The following is a 23,845-nucleotide window of genomic DNA, read 5'->3' as shown; positions in this document are numbered from 1 at the left end:
GCCCTCCGTCCCCACGCGTCCCCACGGCGACCGCAGAGAACCTTCTGGAACCCTGGGCGGGCAAGGCCTCCAACCGGCGGGCTCAGCAGGGTGAGCGCGAAGACTCTCCGGGCCGCAGCCGCGCTTCCCACAGCCGGGGCGCGTCCGCAAGGGAGGGGTCTCCGTCGCTGCACGCGGGACTCCCGGCAGGCCCCGCGCCCACGCATGCGCACGCGCACACTCGGGTTCCACAAGGTTCCACGAGCCCTGAAGGCCCCACTCTGAGAGAGTCCGGCGGCGCCAGAGGTTCCAGAAGGTTCGGGGCTCACCTCACAGGCGGGCAGCGTGGAAGTTAATTGGCAGAAGGTTGGACGCGTGGGGGGGGGGGGGGGGCTGGAAGGTTCCAGAAGGCCTGGCTAGTCTCAGCAGGGTGAAGGGTGAGGGGAGGGGCGTCGATATAGGGTCCAGGAGGTGCGGGGCGTGGCCCAGGGCTGGCGTGGGGGGTGCTTGCAACGGCGGGGGGCGCGGGGGGCGGGGTCCCCCCGGCGCCCCTCAGTCCCACGGGCACTACTGGCGCTGCCACTGCCACTGCCACTGCCGCTGCCCGGGGGTCCCTGGGCCCCTGGAGTCCCCGCCCCGCCCGGCCCGCACCGCCTGGACCTCTTCTCCCCGCAGTTTCTGCGCTTTCTTCTTCCAGGCCCTTTGTGCGGGGCCCAGTTTGATGTCATGTGTTTAGTTTCGAGAAGGAAAAGCTGGAAAAGCGGGTCCTTGACTGCGACCCTCAGCCTCCTGGAACCTTCTCTGACCTCCGCCTGCAGAGCGTGCGCTTCCTTCCCGGCGCTGGGGCCGGTCCCGTCGGGCTTGGTTTTGTCACTCGTCCCTCGCGTGGCTGTCCGTCGCGTGTCTTTTCCGCGGGGACCGACGGGGGCGGGGTCCCGGTTGGAAGAGGCTTCTTACTGCGCAAGGCGACCTTTTCCTGCCTGTCCTTCCGGGCCTCCCTGCTGGTGCCGCTGTGCTCTGGAAAGGTCCCTGGCTGGGTCCCGCCAGTTCCAGGGACGGAAATCTCCCCGCCTCCCCGCCAGACCCTCCGGCTGGAGCGGGCCCTGCCAGGTTGCTGGGGGGCCATCCTGGAGGAGAGGGCCAGGGTCTGCGTTCAGGGTCGCCGAGGGAGGGGGGGGCGGGGGTGGCGGAGGGGCACGTTTGCCCATCACCTGTAGGAGCAGGAAACGTCTGCGTGGATAATGTCCCAGCACTTTTCCCAAGCTGCTCTTGAGGTCGGGGTCAGCGAGTACATCAGGACAAGCATTGTCCTGCGGGGGTGGGGGGATGGGGGGGTGGAGGGGGTTCGACCAGGGGAACTCCGCTGAGCTCCGGGTGGAGGCAGCCCCAGATGACTTCCTGCAAGAGGAGGCCTGAGTGGTGCGTGGAAAGTCCTGACTGATGCTGGCAGTGCCCGGTGGGGGAGCCTGGGACCTGCTGGGCAGGGAGGTGCCCGTGGGGAGAGGAGCCTGGAGGGGAGAGGCAGGGGAGGTGTGGGTGGGGAGAGGCGCCAGGAGGGGAGGTGCAGAGGAGGCTTAGGTGGGTAGAGGAGTCAGGAGGGGAGGTGCAGGGGAGGTGTGGGTGGGGAGAGGAGCCAGGAGGGGAGGTGCAGGGGGGTGTGGGTGGGGAGAGGAGTCAGAAGGGGAGGTGCAGGAGAGGTGCCCGTGGGGAGAGGAGCCTGGAGGGGAGAGGCAGGGGAGGTGTGGGTGGGGAGAGGCGCCAGGAGGGGAGGTGCAGAGGAGGCTTAGGTGGGTAGAGGAGTCAGGAGGGGAGGTGCAGGGGAGGTGTGGGTGGGGAGAGGAGTCAGGAGGGGAGGTGCAGGGGAGGTGTGGGTGGGGAGAGGAGTTAGAAGGGGAGGTGCAGGGGAGGTGCGGGTGGGGAGAGGAGCCAGGAGGGGAGGTGCAGGGGAGGTGTGGGTGGGGAGAGGAGTCAGAAGGGGAGGTGCAGGAGAGGTGCCCGTGGGGAGAGGAGCCTGGAGGGGAGATGCAGGGGAGGTGTGGGTGGGGAGAGGCGCCAGGAGGGGAGGTGCAGAGGAGGCTTAGGTGGGTAGAGGAGTCAGGAGGGGAGGTGCAGGGGAGGAGCGGGTGGGGAGAGGAGCCCGGAGGGGAGGTGCAGGTAGGGAGGGGAGGGGGGGGCCTGTGCAGGGATGCTGACCCTCCGGGAGCTGCCTTGCACTCTGCTGATGTGCACCGAGTGTCTGTGCTCAGTGCATGTGGCGGAAAAGGTGTGGACGTACAGAAATCGCAGATAAATGTGTCAAGAGAGCTTCCTCGCAGTTTTTTTTTTTTTTTTTTTTTTTAGCATGTGTTTGAGTTTTTATTTACTGCGATGTTTGAAACGTGATGGGATTTCCACTCCAAACGTATTGCTATATTTTATCGTGGACTCAACACCGGAAGAGAGATGAAGTCGACAGAGACCACACTGTGTGGCGGGTGTCATGGGCGTTACAAAACTACAGTCTGCTGTGCTTCGAAGGGGAGCTCCTCCAGCCACCGGGTTCGAGGTTGGCAGACGTCGTCTTCCGACACCTGAAATGGTTTTTACGCTCTTTCGCTTGGGGGGTTCGATGTGAAGTGCACGGAAAGCCCTCTTCTTGTTTCTTGGCACATCACGTGCGTTGTTTCTTCCTCCGGGTTCCGGAAAGCTTTCTCTGTGATTTTCCGTGCTTCGAACACGCCTCGGTAGAGGTGGTTTTGTGTGTGTGTATTTGTTTGTTTCGGGGGTCGTGCCCGTCCTGTTCTCTAAGCTGCCCGAGTCTCCGCAGCGATGTCTGTCAGGACCGCTGGAAAGCCCTTAGCCAGTATGGTTTCAGGGATGCTTCCGTGCCATCCCTCCTCCTCCTTTTGGTCTTTCGGGGAGCTGGGCGTTACCGAAAAGAAGCTCGTCCCACGGTTCTTGGACATCCTGTTCCGTTTTCTTGTTGTGTTTGTCTTGGCGTTTCAGGCAAGGAGATTTCTACCGACCCGTCTTCAAGTTCGCGGAGTCTCTCTGCGGCTGTGTCGAGAGCAGTGGTGACCCACCCGACACATTCCTCATTTTCATCAAAAAAGACGTGGTTTTTGAGTTCGAGCCCCACGTTGGGCTCTGTGTGTCAGGCTGACAGCTCAGAGCCTGGAGCCTGTTTTGGATTCTGTGTCTCCCTCTCTCTGACCCTCCCCCGTTCATGCTCTGTCTCTCTCTGTCTCAAAAATAAATAAACAAAAAAAATTTTTTTTTAAAAAAAACGTGGTTTTGCTTCGTAGCATTCCCATGTGACTCTCAGAGTTTTCCTTCCTAAGCTCCCGTTGCGTATCTGTTCTCTCGTGTGGTCTGCCTTCTCCACCGGCGCTCTTAGTGTCCTGGTCCTAGTCATTTCACATCCCCTCTCTGACGATGGTGACGCGTCCGTCACCTGTGTCACATCCTCGTGCTGGCTTTTCCTCTGCGGACGGTTTGTCTTGGCTCCGGGCATGCCTTGTGTGTCCGGCTGCCGGTTGGTCGTGTATCGTGGGTTGAGAGGAAGCGTGGGAAGCAGGCCCTGAGAGCGAGCACTCACGTTACGGCCCCGGGGCCTGGACTCTGTGCACAGTTTGCTGTAGCTGTCGTCGCCTTAGGTCGTACACTCTTGAGTGTCCTTGTTTTCGTCTCCCGCTTTAGCCTCGAATCTTCCTCACGCGTTGCTCCTTGAGGGAGGGCGTGTTGTGTGGCACTGTCGGCTGTCACCCACTCAAAGAAAGAAAGGGCTCGGAGACGAAGTGCTGGGGGCTGGATGGAGACTCTTGTGCGCTCGGGAGACCCCCCCCCCCCCCCCCCAGCCCGGGGACGGCTCTTCCTGCTCCGGCACTCAGCCTCCAGCCCTCTGTCAAAATCACAGTGAAGTGCTCCCACCGGCCCGCGGTTCCCGCAGCTTCTGCTCCGGGTGAGTCTATTTAGGGTTGCCTCGCGGGGCATACCCGGCTCGCCAGACTTGGGAGCGCCAGTTCTGTGACCTCAGTTCTCTGACGGGCGCGAGACGTGTTGTTGATTTTCGGTGTGGCCGGTGTTTGCTTCGGGGAATGATGGTTCTTTATCTGTAGGACTGACTACTTCTGCTTTCCTCTGTCTGATCTGATGAGGCAGAAATGATGCAACTGAAACCGGGCCACGAAGGGAAGGACAGGAGCGCGGGCTCACTGCTTCGGAAGCGGTCCGTTGTGACCCAGGGTGATGGTGGGAAGGGTGGGGTGCCGTTGAAAAGTGACACCCCGGGGAGCAAATATTACACAACAAAACAGGAGAAAGAGAGTTGTTTCAAGAGATGTAAGTATAGGGGCGCCTGGGTGGCTCAGCGGGTTAAGCATCCGACTTCGGCTCGGGTCGTGATCTCAGGTCTGTGAGTTCGGGCCCCACGTCAGACTCTGTGCTGACAGCCCGGAGCCTGGAGCCTGCTTCGGAATCTGCGTCTCCCCCTCTCTCTGCTCTTCCCCGCTCGTGCCCTGTCTCGCTCTCTCTCCATCAAAGATAAATAAACGTTAAAGAAAAGAGAGAGATGTAAGTATTAAGGTAAAACTCAAACAAACATACAACATGGGGCTACCGAGAGAAACCTTAAAAAGAAGCGTGTACCCGTCACTTAAAGACACGACCAGCTGCGTGTATAATGATCGACATACCTAATAATCGTCGTGCAGAGAGCGTCTCGGAGGGCGTTTAAGCCAAACACACCAGTCCCTGAGTGAGCGTCCATGGCTGCACTTACTTCTCATCTGCTGGGAAGGCCTAGAGGGCCACCCCTGGCATGTTTTGCTGTCAAGGGTGGGGTGGGGCCCGCGCAGGGTGGGTTCAGGAGACCGTCCTGGGGGGCTGGGGTGGGAGCAAAGGGTGACGGTGCCAGAACTGGGATCTGGTGGGCGTGTATGCTTGGGCCTAAACTGGGTCACAGGACTAGGGAATGGCCAGTAGCCGTCCACACTCTTCAAGGGAGCGCCCTGCCTTCCCTGGGCCCACGGGGTGGCCTCCCAGGCGGCCAGGTCTGACCCTGGAGCCACAGAGCTGACCGCGTGGCCTCACTCCCCGTGTCCAGGGCCAGGCACCACGGAAACGATGATTCTCTTTGCTTTGCTCCTGGTCACGGACCTGCCGCGGGTGGAGACAAACGTCACCGTGTCTGGAAAACAAGGTAAGTCTGGGCCCCTCGACCCCCTGGGCTGGGAGAAGGAAGCGGGCCAGAATGCCTCTGAAGACACGGGGTGGCCACCCGTGTCTGGACCCCGCGGGGGCCCCAGGGCGGAGACAGGCACAGGGGTCAGGGAGCGAGGGAGCGTCAGGAGGGCAGCCTGTGGATTTGGACACCCGATGGGGGAGCCTCTTGATTTGGGGCGCCCCTGCCGAGGGCCGGCAGGAGTGGCCGGGATCCTGGCTTATTCCCCAGCACCGCGCTGTCCCCTCAGCGTCCCTGGCTTCCTGGGAGACATCAGGCTGGGCGCCTCGCGTGGCCCGGCCCTCACAGGACCATCCAGGGCTGTGTCAGAGAACTGGAGCAGCAGCAGAAGGGTGACCCACTTGTCCCCGGAAGCGAGTCCTGCCCTAATTCGGACCAGGCAGCGGGCCACACCCAGGGGAGGGGATGCAGGGCCTGGGGCGGGGGAGGGAGGAGTGGGGAAGGTGAGTGGGAAGGGCCCTGGAAGGCAGATTGCAAATCTCTTGAGCCATTGAACTTGAGGTGCCGTGTGTGCGTGTGTATGTGTGTGTGGGTGCGTGTGTTGAGAGGTAGGGTGAGGGTAGCCCAGGGGAGAATACAAGGACTGGGACCGGTGGTTTTGTGCTCCCTGGAGGAGGGAGAGATGGGGGAAGGGGCGGTGCTCACCCGATCGGCCTGGAGAGCGGTAGTATTTCACTCTGGTTTTCTTCCCCTTTCAGCTGCAACCCTGAAGTGTCACGTCTGCGAGATAGAGAATAGTTTCGGTTGCACAAATCCATCAAACTGTCCTAGGGATTTTCACTTTTGTACTTCCGTCGCTGTGAGTGAGTATCTCCGTCCATCCCGGGTTCACAGGAAAGTCGGTAAATCCTTTCAGCACTTGGGGTCTGTCTAGGTTTTCTCAACAGAGAGTAACTAATGTAATCACGTTCGTTCAAGAGAAACGGAGGAAAGTCCTGAGACGTCAGAACACAGGCAGGTGACAGGCCAGCTTGCGTGAGAGCAGTGCCGACGGGGGGCGGGGCGCCAGGACTGGACGCGATGGAATATTGGGGTGCGGGAAGAAAAGTGTAGGGGTTATGTGTATTCATTTTAAATGAACTACGAAAGCCTTCATTTCAACCGCCCACCGAGAAGTGCTGTTACAAGAGGGGTACGTGATGAGGGGCGGGGCTTACGCTATGTTCTGGAAGGAGCGTTGTGTGCTTTAAGACGGGTGGAGACCACCTCTCTGTTTCGCGTATGTCACCCGGGAGCTCCAGGCCGCATGAAGCCCCCGAAGGGGAGTGCGGAGGCCCAGCAGCACCCAGCACTCGGAGGCAGAGGGTCAGCCCCTTCCGGCGGGTCCACGTTCCCGGAAACACGCGGGGTGCCGACGGGGTGCTTGGGACTCGCACCAGCCCCGCGTGAATGTCATCACCGCGTAGGGAAAAGCGATTGTCACCGTGAACCACAGATGAGGCGAAGCCAGTAGCGTGACCCCGCGGCCGGGGCGGAGCCGGGCCGTGTACAGCAGGCTCGCGGTGACAGCGCCGGCCCAAGGAGAGGCCGGCGCCGAGCCCCGGGCAGTGGCCAGGATGGGCAAGAGCCCCTCGCTCCCCTGCCTGTCCCGTGGTTACAAAGTCCAGAGCGACCTGGTGGTGAGCGGTGAGGCCTGGGAGCCTGTACGTCCCCGGACGGAGAGCCCCAGACCCGGGCTCCCCGTGCACGTGGACAGGCCAGCCGGGGAGGGGCGGGGCGGGGCGCATCTCGTGGTCACACCGCACGCAAGCCACCCCCGCCCCGGAAGCAGCCGTGAACACAGAGGCCGGACCCCGTCCTGGGCGGTGGCTCCCGACCGCCCCGTAGACGAGGGGCCTCTTCAACCGTGGCCTCTGAGCGGGGGCACCGGGAGGTCGGGATGGGACGGGCACAGGCCCCAAGCGCTTTGGTGTCGCTGCTCTCAGCTCACGTGGTGCCTTTCTCTTCTTCACTTCCTGTCAGGAATCTATCCGCGTTTCTTCTATGTTTCGAAGCAGTGCTCCAGGTATTGTCCAGTAAGTGCTCCGTTTGCTCCGGGACTCAAGTCCTTTGTCCTCGTCGAGCCCATGCCCTTCCTGTACGCGCACTGCTGTTCGGAGTTCTTGTGCAATACGCAGGAGCCGAATATCCGCGAGCCGGAATTCAGAGAAGGTGGACGAGCGAGCTGCTTGAGGAGCAGCGGGGCCTGGCTGGCCGCCTTCCTGACTCTGTCCTCTGTGTGAGGGGCCTCGGGCGGTGCCTTGGGAGCGCGGCACCGATGACCCGGGCTCGCCGCAGGTGCTGGCAACCTCAGCATTAAACCTGTTTTCCGCTGGTTAACACGTGGTCTGCCTCTCGAGGGGCCGGAGAACAGGTGGGGGGGACCAAATCCAGTCGGCCCAGCCCGCAGCTCCCTTTGGAGCAAGTCCGGCCCTGGGGGCGGGTGGGGGGGGGGTGGGGAATCTCGAGTACTAGTGTTAGTCTCTGAACGCAAGCCTTGTAACTGTTCGTGGCCGACGCTCTCTCCTTCTGTCCGTCTCTGAGGGTTTCAGCACTGCCGGGGGGCCTGAGTGTCACCCGTCAAGGGAAGCGCTCGGAGGCTCCCGGCCTTTGCAGGATCCGGGTCGGTGGGAAGACAGGATGCAGTGGGCGGGAGACGCCAGCAGGGAAGGGCTCCTGGGCAGGGCACGGGGTGCAGGGACGTGGTCCCAGGGACGGCCCTCCTCTGACGGGGGCGGCACCATGGCTGCTCTGGCTCAGCTCCTCCCACATCAGGGATCCTGTGGATGAACTCGGACTTCGCCCAGCGACTGGCACAGGTGCCTGGCCTCACAGGTTCGCCCACGTGCCTTCGACCAACACGTGAGCCTCGGGCCAGGGATTGGGCAGCAGGGTCCGCTTTTCATTTCTCAGCTGAGCTGCAGCCGCCAAAGAGGCGTGAGGGTCACACTCCCCGTCTGCAGAAGACAAGGGCTTGCTTCTCCTGCCCCCGGGTTGACTCCCTGTGGGGGCTGCAGTGAGCACCTCCCTCCTTCACCTTCCTCTCCTCGCCCCCTCCCCACCTGCTCTAACAGGGCTGACCCAGGGACACGGCTGGCCCAGGGGCGTGGCACCCTGGGAACCTTCCAGAAAGAGTCTCCGTGGCCCCAGAAGGGGGCAGCATGGGGCAGGGCATGGATGGTTTCTGGGCCATCCCTGAGGCACGGACGAGGCCCGTCTCTGTCACGTCTGAACCCTCCATGGCAGAGGCCTAAATGCATCCTGGAGGCCGGTGCAGAGGGCGGCCCCCCGAGGGTTGACCCGCAACTCCAGGAGTGGAGAGGATTTCAAACAGCGTCTGTCACCTCCCACCGTGTGCAGGTCCCTTTCCCCGGCACAGGCTGTGTGCTCGCGTCCTGCCGCTCACGCTCGTCCCCAGGAACAGCGTCCCCCAGCTGCCCGAACTCACAGCCTGGGACTGGAGCTGGGGGGCCCCTGTTCTGTAAGGCCAGGCAAAAGTGGGCGCCTCCCCACAAAGAGCAAGAGAGGCGGGACGTCACCCCCACGCAGGACTTGGCCCGGCCACCTGATGGTGGAGTGTCTTCAAAGACAGGCCAGGAACACGCTGTGTAAGACAGCAGGGAGCCCAGAAGTGGGTGTCTAGAGAAGCCCTACAGCCCTACAGCCCTACAACTGGCAGGGGTTTGGTGAGCCGATGGGGACAGCTTTCACTGACCTGATGGTGCTGGTGGGCGAAGCATGAAGCTCTTGGAGGAGGGGGAGGAGAGGGAGGAGGGGGGGAGGAGGAGGTGGAGGAGGGGGAGGGGGAGGAGGAAGGGGGAGAGGATGGGGAGGAGGGAGAGGGGGAGGAGTGGAGAGGAAGAGGAGGGGACAGGGGAGGAGGGAGGAGGAGGGGGGACGGTGAGTTGAGGTATATTGTCCCCAGTGTGGTAGATTGTCGTCTGGGAAAGTGCGGAAGGGAGGCGATGCACAGGTTGCTCGGAAAAAGAGATCCAGGGTCAACACAGGTGCCAGGGTCAGAAGGTAAACACGAGGGCGTCGGAGCCCCGGATGGGAGGTCTGAAGAGGCGGGAACAGGCGGGGTGGTGGCTGAGACCCGGAAGCCCCTGCTGGTGGGTTTCCCCGGGAGCCCTCCCCCTAGAGGAGGGAGGGCCGCGCGCGGGTGGCTGGGTGACACGTGGGTGGGAGCTAATCCCCCAGGCCTCGGGCGGAGCGAAGTGCGGGTGGTCTCGGGAGAGCGGCTGAGTAATGCCCCGTGGACACCCGCCGGCTAAATGAGGAGGGCGGAGCAAAGTGACCGGCCCAGGGCCAGGCGGTGGCGACCGCGTGCAGGCGCAGAGCCGTGTATTGGCCGTGATCGGAGGCGGAGCACGAGGGGAAGGGGGCCACGGGCACGGGCAAGAGGTGAGGGCTCACCTCACGGGGAGGGGACGGGTGGTCACCAAATGGCTCTGCTGCGGGGGGCCGCCGGGACCCAGAACGCGTGTGGCATAGGCGACACGGAGCCCCCAAGCACGGTGGCTGCAACGAGGGGGACGGGTGTCGTTTCTTGTTCACGTGAAGGGCGTGCAGAGGTCCGCGGCCCAGACTGTGTGGTCACAGGGAGGCGCGCTCTGCGGAGAGCCCCTGGGCCCGCAGGTCCCCCCGCTGAGTGCGCCTGTGCCTGGGGGCCGGTGCGTCAATGCCCCCGCTGTCCCGCTGGCAAATGTATACACGCCCAGATGCGCCTGCGTGGAAAATCCAGCGCCTGTGCGTAGGCCCTGCAAACACACACGAAGGCGACGTCGACGGTCCCCGTGGAGTCTAGGCAGTGCTCTTCCGAGGGGAACGAGTCTCTGAAGCGCCACAAGCTGCCAGTCCCCGTCCTCTGGTGGCCGGACGCCGCGGGTCACACAGAGGCTCACGGGAGGAGCTGGGGAGTGTGGAGTCCAGATCTTGCGCTGCGGACACGGCCGGGGCCGCCTCCCCTGATGCCCACGGAGCTGCTGGCACATCCCTGAACCCACAGGCCCTCTGAGGCCTCTGCTCTTCGAACAAGCATGTCTGTCTGTCTCAAATGTCATTCTGTCCCAAGCACTTAGATAGCGCCTACCAGCTCATTCCCTTTACGGGATGGATAGGACCACGAGACAAAAATGGTCCAAGAAAGTTGGAGGGCAACAAATGGTGAACCAAAAATACCATTAGCTGCTAAACCCAAGTGAATGAAGTAGCGATAGGTTCCGCGCAAGTACAGTTTTCCCCAGAAATGTAAGAATGGTTCAATCTTACGCAAAGATGTCTATTGCTATAATTCGAGAATGAAGGGTAATAGCCTTATGATCATAACCGCTCCCTTAGTATTTTTAATGTAAAATATGAAATTTCAAAAATTTAATAAGAGTAACCTACCCCAAACCTAATACAAATACCATACTTCATGGTGGCACATTGGACGTGTTTCCATGTACACTCAAAACCACGGTAAGCACATACACTACACTCTCATGACCACAATCAGACGTTGAAGTAGAGGGCTTAGCCATGTACTAAAAGGAGAAAAGCAGTATAGAAATGTTTTTACCTGGCACTATGCCTCCGTATTTAGGTTAAATTTCTCCCACTATAAAAAAAAATTTCATGTTTTTTTAGTTTGAGAGAGAGAGAGAGAGAGAGAGTCAGAGCATGAGCAGGGGAGGGGCAGAGAGAGAGGGAGACACAGAATTCGAAGCAGGCTCCAGGCTCCGAGCTGCCAGCACAGAGCTGGAGGCGGGGCTCGAACCCACAGGCCCTAAGACCATGAGCTGAAATTGCACGTTTAACCAACGGTGCTACCCAGATGCCCCTGTCCCTCCCATTGTAAAACACTTTAAAATGTTGACTCAGAAATATTTTAAATGCTTTTCAAGCGTATGCCATGCCAATCTGAACATTTCAGTGGCAAAATTAAGGAAGAAAGAGGAGAGGAAAAAGAATCTGGATCATGAAAATATATAATCAACAAGTCCTGAAGCTGGCAGCTGCCTTCAGATTATGCGCTTCTCTCGAGTCACCCTAGAGCCACATGTCAGGGAGGAGACAAGGCACTGGGTCTCCAGAAGATAGGACTCAAATGAGGAGCTTCAGAAGAGAGATACCCCAAAGGAAATCTAGAACTAGGAAAACAGATCCACTCTGCACAAGAAATCGTGTGTGTGTCAGTATTGGGTCTGCATGGAGAAAAACATATAAAGAGAAGTTTCTCCTCAGAATTAGAGACTCTCTTACGACTTTGGGGTTTATATTTCCACTACTGGTTTATTCCAGCAAAGTCCAATACAAGAAAGAAATGTTCAGCAGTAATAGATTGTTTTTACCCTGTACAGAGCTAGAAAAACAAAGGAAGATGCTCCCCGAAGGCATATACCCTCTGAAAATTAATCAAGGAAACCTCGCTAATATGCATTTATGCCCACTACTGCAGGTGAAGAAGTTTCAGTTACGGTCCCGACAGAAACATCCTCGATGGGAGGGAATCATCAGTTCCCGGCCCGGCCCGGGAGGGAAAGGTGGCCACTGCGGCTCCTACAAGAAACCCACCATCCCTGCAACTCAGCCCATGAGCATCCTCCGTCATCCTGAATCCCTGCTGTTCTCCGGTGGACCCTCCTTCAGAACAACCCACCCACTTCCTCCTTCTTCACCATAAAATAACATTCCTTCCCCTTCGTTTATGGGACTCGCCTGTGGTTTTGCTGTATCTTGAGATGCAATACTCTGAATATGCCCATTTTTTAACTTTTATTTTGAAGGTCAACAACCCTCAACTCAGGAGCCATAGGATCTCTTCGGTGGGGGTGCCTGGGTGGCTCCATTGGTTGAGCATCCGACTTTGGCTCAGATCATGATGTTGCATTTCGTGAATTCAAGCCCCTCATTGGCTCAATGCTGTCAGTCCAGAGCCTGCTTTGGATCCTCTGTCCCCATCTCTCTCTGCCCCTCCCCTGCTCACACACACACACACACACACACCACTCTCTCTCTCTCTCTCTCTCTCTCTCTCTCTCTCTGTCTGTCTCTCTCAAAAATAATAAAACATTAAAGAAAAAAAAAAGAATCTCCCAGGTATTACCTCATCATTATCTGCTAAAATATCAAAAGTTACCAAAAACACACACACAAAAAAACAAGAAACAATAGGTAGAAGTAGTCCACCAAACACTGGGTATAATCTAGACTATAATACAAATTTGCTTAAAGATACAAAAGAGCATTAAAAAAAAGCTATAAAAGCATTAAAAAACATGAGGAAAGAACAAAATACAGGGAAAAAACATCAGTGGGCCTCACACACACACGAGAAAGAGAAGGAAGGAGGAAAGAAAGAAACTAAAGAGAACTTCTAGAAATGAGAAATATAACCACAGAATACAAAACCTTGAGGGATCAACAACAGATCACATATAATGAAGACAGAATCAACAAGTGGAAATCAGCTAACAAATGATCACAATGCAGTCCAGAGATGAAGAGATCAAAGATACAAAGAAAAGCCTAGAAGATGTGGGAAAGAGGAGACTGTCTAATACAGAAGTAGGCAGATCTCAAGAAAGGGTCATAGAGAACGGGACACCGGCAATATTCAAAGAAAGAGGAACAGGTGAGTTTTCAACAGTGATGTAACAGAGACATACTGCCATCGATCCCAACTGATCTGCACTGAGACACATTCAGGGTAAAACTTCAGGATTTCAAAGCCAAGGTGAAGTATTAAAAGCTGCCAGGGAGAAAAGATAGGCCCAAAAAAGAAGAGCAATCCACTTGTGTAGACCCCAACTTCAGTATGGAAGACGGAAGATGAGGCATTATTACCTCGAAGGAAAGAAAATAACTAGAAATTAGTGTGGAATTGAATAGTTAAAGATATTTCCTGGTTTAAAAAATTTTTAACATTTATTCCTTTTTGAGAGAGAGAGAGAGACAGAGCGTGATCGAGGGAGGGGCAGTGAGTGAGGGAGACACAGAATCTAAAGCAGGCTCCAGGCTCTGAGCCATCAGCACAGAGCCCGACTCGGGGCTTGAACTCACTGACTGTGAGATCATGACCGAGTCGAAGGTGGACGCTTAATCGACTGAGCCATCCAGGCACCCCAAAGATATTTTATGATAAAACAATGACAACAACAATCCTGAAATGGTTCACCACTGATCAATCATTACTAAAGGAACTCCCAAGAGTTTTTTTTTTAATTTTTTAAATGTTTTTTTAAAATTTATTTTTGAGACAGAGAGAGACAGAGCATGAACAGAGGAGGGGCAGAGAGAGAGGGAGACACAGAATCTGAAACAGGCTCCAGGTTCTGATCTGTCAGCACAGAGCCTGACGCGGGGCTTGAACTCACAGACTGTGAGATCATGACCTGAGCTGAAGTCAGATGCTCAACCGACTGAGTCACCCAGGCGCCCCAGCAAGAAACATTCTTTAAGGGGCAGGGTGCTGGTGGTGTGATAATAATACCTGACACAAAGGTAGAATCATCAACAAAGAATGATATTAATATGTGGTGCTGTGGACTGACGTTTGTGCCTGGAAAATTTATACATTGACGTCCTCATGTCAAATGTGACTCTATTTGGATTAAGGAAGTAATTAAGGCTACATGAGGTGGGGCCCTGAGCCAAAAGCATTAGCATCCTTAGAAGAGAAGACAGCAGACCGCCGTCTCCTGCAAACCAGAATTCGAATTTGCTGGCACGTGACTTCAGACTCCAGCCTCCAGATCTGTGAGAAACAAATCTCTGTTGTTCGAGCCACTCCGTCTTCATTTTGTTGCAGCAACAGGAGAGGACTAAAACACGTGGATAAATCAGCGCAACCTTTGATGAGACGGCACGGCAATAATCCCTTCTTTGGAAGGTTAAAGAAAATAAGACAGAGACAACTGGATACAAATGGCATAAACGGCGGGAGGGAAGTGATAAAAGCTGACGTGTTTAATTTGGTTTTTGCATAATTTACCAACAGGTCAGAGGTCTCGATAGAATTTAGACGAAGTTCATACAATTTTTACAAAAGACCCCCGCCGCCAACGTTTAAGTATATAAAAGATCCTATTAAAACAAGCTGCCAGATCGGCCTTCAGGCCGCCAACCCCTACAGGAGGGAAACACGATTAGGCGGGGGAGCTTCCACTCCTGGCACTGGAGTTACAGTGAAGTTGGGGTGAATACAAATTAAAAGCTCCAGGGAGTGGGTGGCCCTATGGAGCTCCTACAAAGATTCCCGGGGAAGGGCCGAATCTGGGGCCGGGCGGGGCCCACACCCCGTGAGGGGTGTCTCTGGCTGGGGTCTCGGGGGAGGGGGCGCGATTACACTAGTCGCGACGCCGGAAGAACGGCAAAACAGGACGGCAGTGGCGGAGAGGTGGCCTCCACGCAGCGAAACAGCTCCCCCGACCCGGAAGCCACCGAACCGGAAGTCGCGAAGAGCAAGCCGGAAGTGCACCGGAAGGAGCCTGCCGCGTCCGGCGCCCCTAGCGGCGGAGCCTCGCATGGCGGCACCGGGGAGGGGAAGCCGGGTGTGCGGGGTCGGGGGGTGGGGCGCGTTTGGGAGCTCGTGGGGCTGAGCTGTTTTTAGTAATCGGCACACGGTGCGAACAGTAAACAAAGGAAGGCTGGTAGAGCTTCTAGTATCCGAGGTGATGCCAACCCAAGAAGCATTGCTATAATGGAGAGCTTTTCCCAACTGGGAAGGGCGGCTCCAACGGGCCGCCAGAACTCTAAATTTGTAGGCATCTGTTCACATGGCCTCAACATCTCTGAAGCGAACAGTAACAGAAGGAAAAGATGCGGTGGTCGATTTCAGGGCTCCTCCGTGTGTATGATAAAACAAGCCAGCAAATTAGTAGGCCCTCTGAACATCAGGATTAACAATGTCAGTGGAATGCCATAGAGAGCCCTGCATCCAACAGCTGAAAAGTTTGTTTTCCAAGCGGACATGAAATGTTTACCCAGTTTTTGTCCCCTATGTTGGGTGTTAAGCAATTCTCAACAATTTCAGTGGATTGAAAGCATCTTGAGTGGCTTTTCCACCATAGTGAAATTGAGTAAAGAAAACTAATAACGAAAATCAAAATATCCCCAAGTCTTTGGAAATGAAGCAGTAAATTTCTAAATATCCTAAGATGAAAGAAAAAGAAAGAAAGAAAGAAAGAAAGAAAGAAAGAAAGAAAGAAAGAAATCACGATGGAGGTTAGAACATATTTATATTAAATTCAATGTGTACATTATGTGAAAGTGGAAAAAGGGAAACTTTATTTAGAATGCGGGGGCGGGGGGGGGGGGGAAGGCCAGCTTGGAGTGCTCGCTCACCACCTCCCCCTCCTCGTCAACTGCAGATTCTCCAGCAGAGGAACCCACATCTTGCAGGCGGATATAGCTTCACTCCGCCAGGCGAGACAGAAAGTTCCCTCACCAACGGCCCAGCCAATGAGCAGCCACTAGGCATCCAGCTCCAGTTTAGTCCAATGGACTTCTGTTTTGGGGAGCCCCCCCTCCCCAGCTCCCCCTTTCCTCCATAAAAGAGCCTTCCAATGCTTTTGACCTAGCTTGCTTGTCCTGGGTTGCAATTTTTTGCTCTTCTCAAATAAGCCCTCCTTTTTTTAATTAAAAAAAGTTTTTAATGTTTATTTATTTTTGAGAGAGAGAGAGAGAGAGTGCACAAGTAAGGGAGGGACAGAGACAGAGGGAGACACAGAATCCGAGGCAGGCTCCAGGCTCCGAGCTGTCAGCACACGGCCCCACATGGTCCATACTGGGAATGAAAAAGATGATATGTCCACTGACCCTACAAACATGAGAAAGATTTGGGAAAGGAAACCATCCAGGGCCCAGGCCAAGTGCTCGCAGCTTGACACTATGGCACAACCCGTGGCAGGAACAATGGATAAATTGCACTTCCCCACAATTAAAATGTTTTGCTTTGCTAAAGACCCTGTGAAGACGATGGGAAGATGAGGCACAGACGCGGAGGCCGTCCCTGCAGGCCACAGAATCCTACAAAGAAGTATCATCTACAGTCTAGAGAACTCTCAAAACTCTGCATTCGAAAGACGAAAATGCAATTAGAAAATGGACCAGAACACACGAACAGACACTTCACCAACAAGCACTCAGAGATGCTCAACATCTGGGGCATCTGGGGGCGCCCGGGTGGCTCAGTTGGTTGAGCGTCCGACTTTGGCTCAGGTCATGATCTCACGGCTCGAAGGCTTGTGGGTTCAAGCCCCGCATCAGGCTCTGTGCCGACAGCTCGGAGCCTGGAGCCTGCTTCGGATTCTGTGTCTCCCTCTCTCTCTGCCCCTCCCCCGCTCACGCTGTCTCTCTCTCTCCCTCTCTCTCTCTCTCTCTCTCTCAAAAATGAATAAACATTTAAAAAAAAAAGATGCTCAACATCACCATCCGTAGTGGAAATGCGAACTGAGCGTTAGTCACAATGAGATGTCACCTGTCAGAAAGGCCACAATAAAAAAATAGAGACCACACCACATGCCGGTGAGGACGCAGAGAAACTGGGCTGCCCACACGCAGCTGGCAAGGATGTCGAACGGTCAGTCACAAAGGAACACGGTCCGGCAGCTTCTCTAAAACCGAACACGCAAGCTCCGCATGGCCCAGCCGTCGCTCGAGGGTGCTTCTCCCGGCGACGAAGACATGTGCCCGTGCAAACACCCCCGCAGCCTCATTCAAAACAGTCAGGGCTGGAAACAACCTAGATGCCCTTGGGCGGGCGAGCGCGGACACCGGCCGTGCTCCGTCCACGCCGTGGAACACTTCTCAGCAATCAAAGGGACCAACTAGTGACACGGGCAACAGCCTGAACGAAACCCGAGGGAATCAGGCCAAGTGAGAAGAAGTCAAGCCTCCCTTCATACGACAGCGTTCCATGTGTATAATATTCCCCCAAACGGCACAGGCTTTGTCACACCATCCAGAAAAACCCAGAGCTTTTTGTGGGGAACCCTTACGGCGGACCCCTGAGGGGGGGAAAGGCAGCGGCTTCTCTGTGGCAGGTGATGATGATGATGAATGAATGAGCGAAGGAAAGAATGATATGTGGTGAGCTCTCATTCCTCACTCACGCCATCTTTTTTTAAATTTTATTTTTAATGTTTATTTTTATTTTTGAGGGGGGGGGACAGAGTGGGAGTGGGAGAGGGGCAGAGAGAGAGGGAGACACAGGATCGAGCCCGGCGTCGGGCTCTGTGCCGACAGCTCGGAGCCTGGAGCCTGCTTCGGATCCCAGCTCTTCCTGCTGGGAAGCTCCTGGTCTCGTCGGGTGCACGGGAGGCGCGTGCGGTGCTCCGGAAGGAGCAGAGAAAGCAGGCGGGACTGGGTAGAACGTTCTGTGGCAGGTCAGTGCTGGCTCCTGTCTCTGTCAGAGCCTCACGGCTGGCTCTGGGTTCTTCTCTATGGCAAACGGAGGGAGACGGGGTTGTGGTCATCCCCACGGGGCCACTTAGACAAGTGGAACTTACGAGACACATCTGGTTTTCAGGCAGACGAACCACTTTCCCTGAGAAGTCCAGATAACCTAAATATTGTTGGTTTGTGTGGAGTTGGGGAAACGGGACGAGGAAAACTTTTGTGATCCAAAGACACACTTCTCAGACTTTGCTGGGCACCGCACTCCACACGGGGCCGGTTAAGATGCCACCAGTCCCTCACCCTAGGTGGCCGCTGAGTGCTTAAGAGGCTGCGAGTGTGGTAGGGGAGCCGAATTTTATTTTATCTTATTTTTAAATTTTTTTTTTTTTATTTTTGAGACAGAGAGAGACAGAGCATGAGCAGCGGGGGGACAGGGAGAGAGAGGGAGACACAGAATCTGAAGCAGGCTCCAGGCTCTGGGCTGTCAGCGCAGAGCCCGACGCGGGGCTCGAACTCACAGACTGTGAGATCATGACCTGAGCTGAAGTTGGATGCTTAACCGACTGAGCCACCCAGGCGCCCCAGAGAAGCTGAATTTTAAATGTTCTCTAATTTACAGCCTCGGCGGCCGTGATGTGCTTGGGGGGCTTCTGGTGGGGGGCCCCAGCGTGCAAACAGCCTTAGGCTCCCTGCTGTGGCCCCAGCGCCACCTGCCCTGCCTGCCCTTTCCACTGACCGCTCTGGGTCTGAGCCCAGCCCACCGCACAGCCCCTCTCCCTCCCTTTGCTCCCGCCTCACTTTCCTACTTAATGCTTTCTCTCCGCGTCCTTTCTTCCCTTCTCCCCACTCTGCCTGCTGTTCCTAGCCGGTGGCGACGGCAGACACGCGCCGTGGCGGGGCTACTGTGCGCCCCTTCCCCGCGCGCTGTGCACCCCTTCGGCGGACGGAAATCGGCAGGAGACAAAGTCGCGTCTGGGTTTATCGTGTTGTCGATTGCTTGGACTTCAGAAAATGAGAGAGACCGTTGCCCACGCGGAAGCGATCGTAGCCGTTAGCCTTGTGAGTGGCCCAAGGCCGGGGGTTTGACAACCGCGATCGGGAGCCCCCAGGTGGCATCTCTGCGGAGGCAAGTGCCTCTTGCCGTCCAACACGGACACAACTCTCAGTCAGCCGCCCAGGCAGAATGGGCGCCTCGCTTCGGCTGCGAGCAAACGCGTCTGCTGGCCGCGTGGGACGCCCCACAGACAGTCCGGTGTATTTCCTTCTCCTCTGTGACTGGTGCGCCACGTATCTTTCATGAGCGTATGACCGGGAGTAAACTTAGGCCCAGATACAGCCGCACAGTTTTGTGGGTGAGCTGCTTGCTGAACCTTCCCCGCGCACCCCCGAGGGGCTCCCTCCCTGCCCCCGCGTCTCTCTTTGTCTTGTCTCTGCCTCTCCCTTCTTCCCCCTTTCTCTCTCTCTCTCGTCTCCCCTCCTTAAGAATCCCTCTCCCTACCCTTGGATCGGTCCTTCCAATTAACGGCATCTGAGATCACAATCTTTGTCACATTTCGACCCTCCTCGGAGGTCATGCACGATGCCTGTGTAGACACACCTTTCCTGGACCGTCTGGGCTCCGAGGGGTCTAGGAGGATGGCCGGGCTTTGCAGGTAACAGAGCACTCTACCCCTGTCTGACTCTCAGGGCCAGCCTGGAGGAAGGCCCCCAAACCCAACTCGGGAGACCGAGGCTCTAAGCCTCGGTGCCAAGCACGCCCCACCCCCTCCACCGCCCCAGCTACAACGTGGAGCCAGACTTTGGCCCAGCGCCTGTGGTTCTCGGCCCAGGCCTGCCTCCCCACGGCCGCTGCCAGAGACAGGGCTCCCTTGGTGGGGAGACATCCCGTTCAGCTACCACTTGGGAATGTGTTCCTGGACTCAGTAGCCCAGGGAACATCAAACCACAGACGCAGATAGAAGTCTGGTCTACTGTGCGGATGCCTGCAGCCTGTCCAAGGGTTCCCGCGACAACTGAGGTCCTCATTATCATTGCCACGGCTGCTGGTTGATCGACCACAGGCCGGCTACCGAGGGTGCCAGGTTTGAGCTCCCCTAGAAGCAGCCCCTGAGCTGAGGATCGGAGAGCAAGTGACTCATTCAGGCCACAAAGGGCCATCTCTAGGGGACACGAGAGAGAGAAGGCATCATCCAGCCAGTCACCCCTGCAGGCCACGGGTTTCATCCCAGGGGAATCGCCTGGTGTTTGTGTAGAACCCTCACCCCAGAGCCGTCCCACCCGGGTGAAGGAGTGAGGCGGACAGACTCCTCAACCCCAGCTGTCATTGCTGGGGGCCTTGGGGACTGAAGGGGGCACCAGTTTGCTGGCGTTGCTAAGATCCAGGGATGGAGGCCAAGAGTGAGCCCCAGGCCAGGAAGTCTAGTGTCAGCCCTGGGAACCGCGCACGAGGCAGAGGGTACAGGTGAGCACGAATGGTGCCCGTTGGCATCATCTCATTAGATGCGCATCAGTGCCTTTCACGGTTGGCCACATGGAGGTCCCTGTGGTAAAGACGAGGGAAGTGAGGCAGGAAGCTTGCCCGAGGCCTCGCTGCCGGGAGGACCCAGCCAGGTGTGGGAGCCTCGCCGGCACTCGATGCCCCTGATGCCCCCGGGGCCCTCCTTCCTGTGAAAACCACTGGCCCTCCCACTCCCAGCTGAGGCCGCGTGGCACAAAGCCAAGCATGGTGCCCAAGACGTGGGAGGCACGATAGGTGTTTGTGGACTGAACGAATGACTGCATGACCAGTGGGGGGGAGGGGGGGGCCCTCCCATCTCCTTCTGGACAAGTCCTCTCTCACCTGGCTCCTGTTTGCAGACCGAGGGTCCAGGTGGCTGAGGCACCAAGCCCCTGTCTGCCCACCGGCCGGGCTTCTGGAGCACGGCCAACAAGGTGGTGTCACCAGCAGGGGGTCCCAGCCCCCAGGCCAGCCAGCTGGCCTCTCTGGGTCCCAGACACGATCCTGCCACAGCGACACAGGGCCTTCCAGGTGGCAGGTGCCAAGCTGGGCCCGGCAGATGCTCCCTTCCTGTAGAGGGGCCTCGGCGGACGCACAAACAGGGTAGCGTGGAGAATGAGATAGAGGGGGAACCTGGGCTCGTCTGCGCAGGGCTTTGGGAATGGAGGGCCGCGGAGTAGCGCTGGGGACGCGACGTTCCCCTTCAAAGCCACCTCGCCTGGTGCCCGCCCAGCTGGGAAAAGGTGGCCGTGGCCACCCCGCCGGACCCTGACCTACCTGGCAAAAGGGTGTGAGCTCGAGGTCTGGACCCGGCAAGGAAGGCCCAGGCTCCCCAGTCAGCGTGGCCTCGGCCGTCCCCTGCTGTCTTCCGGTGAGGAGAGTGGCCCCGAAGTCACCCTGCTCCACGGCCGTCTGGCAGCCTCGCTCTCTGGAGCCCTAGAAGCTTCCTGGGTCCCTTCTGTTGCACGGGGCCTTCCCGGCCCTTCTGCGGTCTGTCCCCTTTCACCCCCGTCTTCCCAATGGCTTGAAGCAAACCCCACGCCTTGGAGCCCTGACCTTACCACCCTCCTCTTCACTGGCACATCGTCTCCTGATTCCGGACTGTACCGGACGGACGCATCACACACTCTATCCCCTTCCATTTTCACCCCAGGGGAGGACACCATTACCACCAGCTTACGACAGGATGTCAAGCTGCAGAAGGAGAGGCCACCCAGCCAAGACCAGACCAGCCGGTCCGCAGACCCCAGAGCCCGGCCGCCCCGACACAGTGCAGCAGCCTCTGCGGGGAGGGGGCCGTAGCCCCCTGGGCTCCCCGGCGCGTCCTCCCTCCGGCCCTCCCGTGGCGCTCTCAGCCAGTCCTGTGCGAAGCCCCGGTGCGCCCAGGCCCCGCCAGCTGGGAAGGAGAGCCAGCCCCGTGACAGGCCGAGGCCCTGCCCAGCGACGCCCCGTGACGGCCGAGAAGCTGGGCCAGGCCGGGGGCCTGTGAGCACGTGTGCACATGCGCGTGAGTGGCGTGGGTCAGGGCACACGCGCACGTGTGCGTGTGAGCCCGCGTGCGTGCGCGGCAGGGCAGCGCGGGGCAGGCAGGGGCGTGGGCCGCTTCTCGGTGCGTGAGTTCACACGCGGCTGAGGCCCGAAAGGGTGGTGGGAGGGAGTCGGAGCGGCCGAGGCTGCCCTCGTGCAGCCGGGAGGGCGGAGGATGCTGTGAGATGCCGGGGAGGCCCCGGCTTCCCGCTGGTCGCCCTTGGCTCGAGCATCGTCCACTCTGCTCTCTGGGGCTTGAAGGAGGCCTGGGGGTGCGGCCTCAGTGGCGGGAGGGTGCTGGCCAAGTCAGGGCTCAGGTTCCGAGCCGCCGGCCTCTGCCCGGCTTCCCGCTGCCTCTCTGCGTTGCCAGTAGGAGGCGCTAGATGGAGCTGGATGCCGGAGGGCAGGAGCTGTACCTGCTGCTGGCCGTCTGCAGACAGCAAGGTGGAGTCACTCGGGTCCAGCGGGGGCCTGTGTCAAGCAGCGACACAGGCGGTGAAGGACACCGCTGCCACGAGATCTCGGCCAGACCAGCATCAGCGGACACCCCGGAACCGACGACAAGCCGAAGCAGAGGAGGTCCGCTGGGGCCCCGGGACCAACTAAACCCCCTTAAAAGGGGCAGACTTTTGCAGCAAACCGTCAGACTCTTCAGACACGACCCCTCTATGTGTGACCACCTCAAAAGGGCAGCTGCGGCCGAGGCCTCTGCCCGACTGGTCTCCGAACAGCCCCGAGATCCTTCAAGGGCTTGAACGTGATGAGCAGTGAGTGCCGAGAGCTGGCTCGGACGGGACCGAGGCTTCCTCTCCACTGTGCGCCCGCAGACTGACTTGGCGTCTGACCCCCTTCCGTTGCCTTGCCTGTCGTGTGGCCTGTCTCGTGTTCCGCTCCGGGTGCCGTGGAAGAAGCCAAGTTAATCACGTGGCGAAATGTCCCTGCGTTTGGAACCCAGAACCTGCTCTATGATGGTGTCAGCCTTGTCGGGTGACTGAATAAAGCCGTCATTGTGGAAAGACACAACCCGTGTGTGCGCCTTCACAGCGTGCTCATGACACGATCCCTGGGCAGCAGGATGATGGAACATAGAATTCCACGGCCAGCCTCTGCCCAGAGAGTGCCGTGACTTCCGAATCAAGTTGCTGGGACAGAACTCAAGAGCACCCTGAGAGGGAGAGGCACACGCTCCCTGAGACGGCCTCCTGGTCCGCCTCGGCCCCTGCCCCGGCCAGCGAGCGCCCGTGCACCCTTCCTGGCTCACTGCCGGTGCCTTTCTTCTGGGAAGCTGGCTGTGGGGCCCCACCTGCAGGGGAGGGCAGGCCGGGCCATTAGGTGTGCCCCGCAGAGTGCCAGCAGGGGGCACATCCTTGTTTATCCGGTTTGCCATCTTGTGGCTCCTGGGAAGTACCAGCTGCCCGGGCTGGCATCGGGCATCCCTGCATCCTGGCTCCTTGCTGTCCAGACGGACCAGAACTGGAGCAGCAGACACCCCACCCCCGGGCACCCAGAGGGAATTTCCACCCCCAGCCACCTCCCCCCTCCCCGTCACAGTCTGACCTCTCAGAGAGGCCATCTGGGGCACGTCCGGACAAGCAGCCCATTGTGCTTGTGCGTGCAGCCTCAGAGCACCCCAAACCCTGAGGCTGGGATCCCTCAGGGTAGATACAGAGAAGCTGGTATTCTCCCTGCTGTAGGAAAGTGGAAGGCAGCGGGCCAGGGCCAGGGAGGGCAGAGGCCAGAATGACTCAAAACACCAAACTTTCTGCTCAGAGCACTCAAAGAGTCTCACCAGCCAGGTCCCTCCAGCTGCTGTTAAAGGCCTTTGTGGGGCCCCCTCCGCCCCAGACAAACCGGCCTTTCTTTGCTCCTTCCCATGCCCTGGTTGCAGGCCCCAAGACCAGAGAAGCTTCTCCTCTCTGTGGCCAGGGCCAGGGCTCAGCCCGTGAAGGGGCTCAAGGCTCAGAGTGTGGCCAGGTTCTCTCAGTATGTGACCAGCGTCAGGGAGCGAGAATGCCTCACCCCTTCACGGAGGGCAAGAACTCCTGTTCCCTTCAGGATCCTTTTAGCTGCATTGGGAATCAAATCTACCTGAGACAGATGAACAGGAGAAAATCGAATTTCATAGGGAGAATCCACAAAGACAGGGCAATTCCAAAGGCGGGGGGGGGGGGAAACGAGGGACAGATGTCACTCTGACCTGAGGAGGGGGTCTGGGATTTCAGAAGGAAAGAATGCGTTTCACAGGGTGATGTTTGGTA

The 23,845-nt window shown here is 57.9% G+C and overlaps 1 protein-coding gene across 4 annotated transcripts; it reads left to right on the top strand.

Moving 5' to 3' along the window:
• Window positions 1-83: 83 nt before the first annotated feature.
• LOC122210896 (lymphocyte antigen 6K-like) lies at window positions 84-12,061 on the top strand. 4 transcript variants are annotated; one of them, XM_042923840.1, is made up of 5 exons: window positions 84-295; window positions 5,063-5,158; window positions 5,899-6,003; window positions 7,163-7,215; window positions 11,622-12,061. In XM_042923840.1, exons 2-5 carry the CDS (start codon window positions 5,083-5,085, stop codon window positions 11,844-11,846), a joined length of 459 nt encoding a protein of 152 aa, XP_042779774.1. In that variant the 5' UTR covers window positions 84-295; window positions 5,063-5,082; the 3' UTR covers window positions 11,847-12,061. The 4 variants fall into 4 exon arrangements, with proteins under 4 accessions (XP_042779774.1, XP_042779773.1, XP_042779776.1 ...); XM_042923839.1 differs by having other exon boundaries at window positions 84-345; XM_042923841.1 differs by lacking the exon at window positions 84-295 and adding an exon at window positions 4,509-4,714.
• The last annotated feature ends 11,784 nt before the right edge of the window (window positions 12,062-23,845 follow it).

This window comes from Panthera leo, chromosome F2 (assembly GCF_018350215.1).
Source record: "Panthera leo isolate Ple1 chromosome F2, P.leo_Ple1_pat1.1, whole genome shotgun sequence".
Classification (NCBI taxonomy): Eukaryota; Metazoa; Chordata; class Mammalia; order Carnivora; family Felidae; genus Panthera; species Panthera leo.
Note: the sequence above shows the minus strand (reverse complement) of the source record. Positions and strands in the feature narration are given on the sequence as shown.